The 4,633-nt window shown below is 68.9% G+C and overlaps 1 protein-coding gene across 1 annotated transcript in view; it reads right to left on the reverse strand.

Annotated features, from left to right (window-relative positions):
* Positions 1-4,352, reverse strand: part of FZR1 (fizzy and cell division cycle 20 related 1) — a 6,037-nt gene extending 1,685 nt beyond the window's left edge. The window contains 9 exon segments of the mRNA XM_029916536.1: positions 1-113; positions 197-299; positions 762-827; positions 1,272-1,455; positions 1,828-1,910; positions 2,351-2,478; positions 2,565-2,628; positions 2,711-2,836; positions 3,824-4,352. The exon segment at positions 1-113 is cut by the window's left edge and continues 6 nt beyond it. Coding sequence (XP_029772396.1) covers positions 1-113; positions 197-299; positions 762-827; positions 1,272-1,455; positions 1,828-1,910; positions 2,351-2,478; positions 2,565-2,628; positions 2,711-2,836; positions 3,824-4,237 — 1,281 coding nt within the window. The 5' untranslated portion in view covers positions 4,238-4,352.
* Between the last annotated feature and the right edge of the window lie 281 nt (positions 4,353-4,633).

The following is a 4,633-nucleotide window of genomic DNA, read 5'->3' on the forward strand; positions in this document are numbered from 1 at the left end:
GTGGCCCTGCAGCCGTCGCTCCGACTGCAGGGGCGGGGTCCGGATGTCCCTCTGCAGGATCATGCGGTCCCGGCTCCCAGAGGACAGCTGGTCGGCGTTCCAGGCCAGCGCCCCTGGAGGCCGGGCACAGGGAAGGGAGGCTGAAGCCAGGCCCCAGGGACCCACGCTCCCGCCCAGGAAGCAGACGGCTCCTCACCGACACGTGCCGTGTGGCCTTCCAGCGTGGACAGCTTCTTCCCCGCGGCTGCATCCCAGATCTGCACAAAGCCCTTGTGCGTGCCAACGGCCACCAGGGTCCCCTAGAACCAAGCACACGAGGTAGGGGCGGGTGTCAGGCCCGGGCATGGGCACCTCTCCCTCCTCACCGCAGGGCCTTTCTTTATAGGTTCCTTTAACCGGAAAGGACACCCCACCTTGGAACTTCCTGGGGGAACAATCATACAAGCACACTGGTTTCTCCAAATCCAGTGGACACACATGCTACACATCTGTGCGTTTCCACCTGCGGCTGCCGTGCCCGCTGTGGGGGTGGGGAGGGGTGTGTGGGGGACTAAGCCTGACCCAGGGTCACTATAACCATCTGGACAAGCTGGGGACAGGCAGGGGTGCAGACAGGGCTCTTGGAGATTAGACAAGTGAGCTCTAGGCCAGCTGCTGGCTCCTCTGGGTCCGCAAGGCCCCTTCAACACTGGGGACAGCGAGACTGGGTCACATCTCCCGGGTCGACCCCGCCCCGCTGGGGGATGGGCCCACGCACTGACCCGTTCAGACCAGCCCACAGAGGTCACCGAGTCCCCTTCCACCGAGAGGTCGCAGAGCCGGGTCACCTGGGGAAAAGAAGTGGCTGGTGTGCACACGCACACCCATCCCCCCCCCGCCTGCACACCCGTCCCCCACCCAGCCACCCTTTCCTGGCGCACGAGCACCAGGCTGCAGGCCGGGAGGGGACACGCAGTGGCACAGAGCTGGGGCGGGAGATCAGGTGTCCCCACCCCCGCCCCCCCCAGCAGGTGCAGGCCACAGGCTGCTGCAAGCAGAGGGGTGGCCTGGTCCCTGACTTGTCCCTTACTCGTCCCTGTGGAACTCGCCCGTGTCTGGTCCCGTTCCTGAGAACAGCCCCCTACCAAGAGCAGGCCTCGCACCGGCCATTCCTCTGACAGGTTTACTGGCGGGGTGGGTGGACCGCCACCAAGGAGGTGGCCCTCAGGGCGGTCCCCAGGCAGGGGCTGAGGCCCACAGCGGGGAGGGCAGGCGCGCCCGCCCGGGCCCACCTGGCTGGTGCAGGCGCTCCACAGGTACACGCAGGTCCCCAGCCCCACGCTGAGCACGTTGAGCGACGACCAGTCCACCAGATTCAGGTAGAAGTCGTCCTGCAGCTCTGGCGCGTCCAGGACCTTGAAGGGGATCTTGGAGATCTTGCGGGTGGGTTTCCGCGGTGACCGCAGCAGCTTCTGACTGCGGGGAGAGCCCAGCGCTAGAGGTGCTGTTGGCGTGACCCGGGGGCTCCCCCTCCTGGTGTCTTGCTCATCCTTGTTCCTCCTTCTGCCACCCACGTGACCGCACAGCTGTGGGTGGTGACCGACGGCCTTCTGGTCGCCCTGAGCTCTGACAACCACACCATGCCCTCTGCCACCACCTCCTCTGGGGAGCCCTCCTTGACTCCCCTGTCTGGGCCCAACGCCATCGAGCCTGCATTGTGTCCCCACTGAGGAAGGACCCCCTGAGTCACCTCTGTACCCTGCACACAGTGGCAGGACCAACCTAGGCTCCCAAGCGCCGCCTGGCTGCTGGCCCGCCCTGTCCTGGTCCCCACAGGTCTGGACTCACCTCTTGTTGCTGACGGGGGACAAAGAGTAGGGGGACACGTCGTTGCCGTCGTCGGGGCTGGAGCGCTTGGTGCTGAGGGAGTACTGCAGGCAGGGGGCGGGGGCCAGCTGAGCGGGGCTGCAGCCCGCCCCCCCCCAGCCCGGGGGGCCCCACGCTGCTGGTGGTCAGGCCAAAGAGCACGCGAGGAGCTCGGGTCAGCACACGGCCTGGGTCCCCGGGGATCCCGAGAAGCCAACCGAGCCTCATGCCCGAGGCCTCCTCCAGACGGCAACTGCCTGGTGTCCCCCCACCCACGGCCACCAGCCTGATGGCCGTCTGCCAGGAGACCCGGGCCAGACCCTCCCCGACACTGCCCTGCGGCTGCCCCCGGCCCCAGGGCCTTGCAGGTGCCTTTGGGGCAGCAGGAGAGCAAAACCCTGGGTCAAGCCCTGGGTCAAGGCGTGGGGTTCGGCGGCTCTCAGGGCGGGCAGGGGCCGCGTGAGCAGGGGGCTGACAGGGCAGCCGGAGACGGGCGAGCGCTCACCGTGAACAGGCCCTTCTTCTCAGGCGTGGAGGGCTGCAGCCTGCGGTCCTCCGTCTGCGGGTCCTGCACCTTCTCGATGCCGGCTCCCAGCAGCTCGTTCTTCAGCAGGGCGGAGTAGGCCAGGCCGTCTGTGGGCGCAGGCTCCGTCAGGCCGGGGTGGGGAAGGGGAGTGCGTGGGGAGGGGACAAGGGCCTGCCGGGGCGTGACCCCTGACCTTTGCCGTTGTCTGAGGTGGCGTCCTTGGCTTTCCGATTCTGACTGGGGGACTTCTCATTCTCCTGCGGCGAGGAGCCAAGAGGAGGCAGGGTCAGCCGGGGCCACCTGCCAGGGGTGCCCCCCACCCCCCAGGCGGCCCCTCACATTGATCCTGTGGAAGTTCACGCTCCAGTTGGCGCCGGCCCGCGAGGGGATGAAGCGGTCCCCGTGCTTGCTGGGCGAGGACACGGGGGAGTTGGCGGGCGTCAGGGTGCGCCGCATCTCCGCGACCTGGAAGGACGGCAAGCGGGGCTGAGCCTCAGAGCCCCCAACAGGGCGAGGCCCAGGCCAGCCCCTCCTCTCAGGCCCCGAGGCCAGGCCCACCCCGCCTCCTCGCACTTGGCCTCTGGCCTCTTAGGTGAAGTGAGCTGCTGGTGGCACCCAGCGGCTTTGTCGTGCCTGAGACCCTGCTGCCCCGCGGGCCCCGGCGCCATCGGGGAGGACGGTCGCCCACAGATGCACGGCCCCGTCCCCTGAGCTGCCGTGTGGACGCGGGGCACTGCTCCAGGACAGCAGCCCAGGAGGGTCCGTTCCCTCCGAGGGACTGCCGGGGCTGGACCACCCCCTGCGGACACGCTGAGGCTGCAGCCCTCCGCCGGCACCTGGACGCGGCCTCACCGGACGCTGCCTCTGCAGATGTGAGCCAGCTGAGACGAGGCCGCCCAGGGTGGGACGGGCCCCAAATCTACACCTGGTGTCCTAAGAGTCAGAGACCCCCGCACACAGGGGCCGTGAAGCCAGGGACTGCCCGCCACAGCAGGAGCTGGAGGGGCAGGACTCCCCGACGGGGGCCCCAGAACGAGCATGGCCCTGTGACACCAGGGCGAAGGCCTGCAGAGCCCAGCACAGAGCTCAGAGTGCCGAGGGGAGCAGAGCAGAGCACAGCCTGTGGCACGTCAGGGGCCCACGAGGCGTGGCTGCGGCTCGGGGAGGGGGTCCTGCAGATGATGACAGGGCCACCGCAGGCTGCCGCCACAGCGCTGCCGGGTCAGGTCTGAGACCCTGGCCCCTTCGGCTCTGTCTCTGGAAACTGGGAGCAGAGGCCTGGGGGCTGACGGTCCCTGTGGCCCCCGCAGCAGGAGGCCCGGGGGGCGGGGGGGGACGGGACTCCCTGGCGTGCGGCCGAGCCACTGCCGGGAGGGAGGCCTGGAACAGACGGGCCCCCGGCCAGCCCAGCACCCCGCGCTCTGGAGGCCCCCCAGCCCGCCCGGCACTCACGCAGGGCATCGTGTTCTCGTTCTGGACGACGATCTGCCGGAGGAGGCGCCGCTCGTAGTCCTGGTCCATGGCGACGCGGGGCAGGCGCGGCCCCGCCCAGGCCAGCGGCCACGTCCGCCTGGGCCAGGGAGGGCAGGAGGGGTCAGTGCCGGTGGGTGGCAGTCCCCTCCACTGCCCGGGGACCTCAGGGAACTCCGGGGTGATGGCCAAGTCCCCCCCACCCCCTGCCTCGCTCCCTCCCAGGAGCCCAAGGTGGGGGGCCAGGCACACACGGGCTGGGGAAGCCATAGCAGACGTAACGGGGAGGGGACCCGGGGCTGCTCTCGGAGGGACCTCCTGCCAGGGCCCCCCCACCTCCATCCTGCTTAGTGCAAGTCTCTCATCTCTGCCAGGGCCCTCCGACCACCCCATCATGCTGCCTTCCTGCCTTCAGTCCCTGCGGGGCCACAAGCCGCCCTTGGACCACGTCCAACCCTGAGGTTGGGGGGACTGGGCAGGTGTCCACACGGTCCCGGCGTGGATTCCTCCCCAAAGGAGGAGACCTCTGTGTCCTTTTAGTTTTTTAAGCTTAAGAGAGAGCGAACAAGCAAGCAAGCGTGCACACTCCCAGCGGGAGGAGCAGACAGAGGGAGGGAGGGAGGGAGAGAACCCCAAACAGGCTCCGCGCTCTCCCCCGGTGAGATCATGGCCAGAGCCAAAACCAAGAGTCAGATGCTTAACCGACTGTGTGCCCTCCACGCCCCGCCCCGAGGTGCCCCGGGGGTCCCGTCTGGGCAGGACCTCGGTCCCTGACTGCCGGCACCCGCTCCC

This window comes from Suricata suricatta, chromosome 12 (genome assembly GCF_006229205.1).
Source record: "Suricata suricatta isolate VVHF042 chromosome 12, meerkat_22Aug2017_6uvM2_HiC, whole genome shotgun sequence".
In the NCBI taxonomy this organism is placed as follows: domain Eukaryota; kingdom Metazoa; phylum Chordata; class Mammalia; order Carnivora; family Herpestidae; genus Suricata; species Suricata suricatta.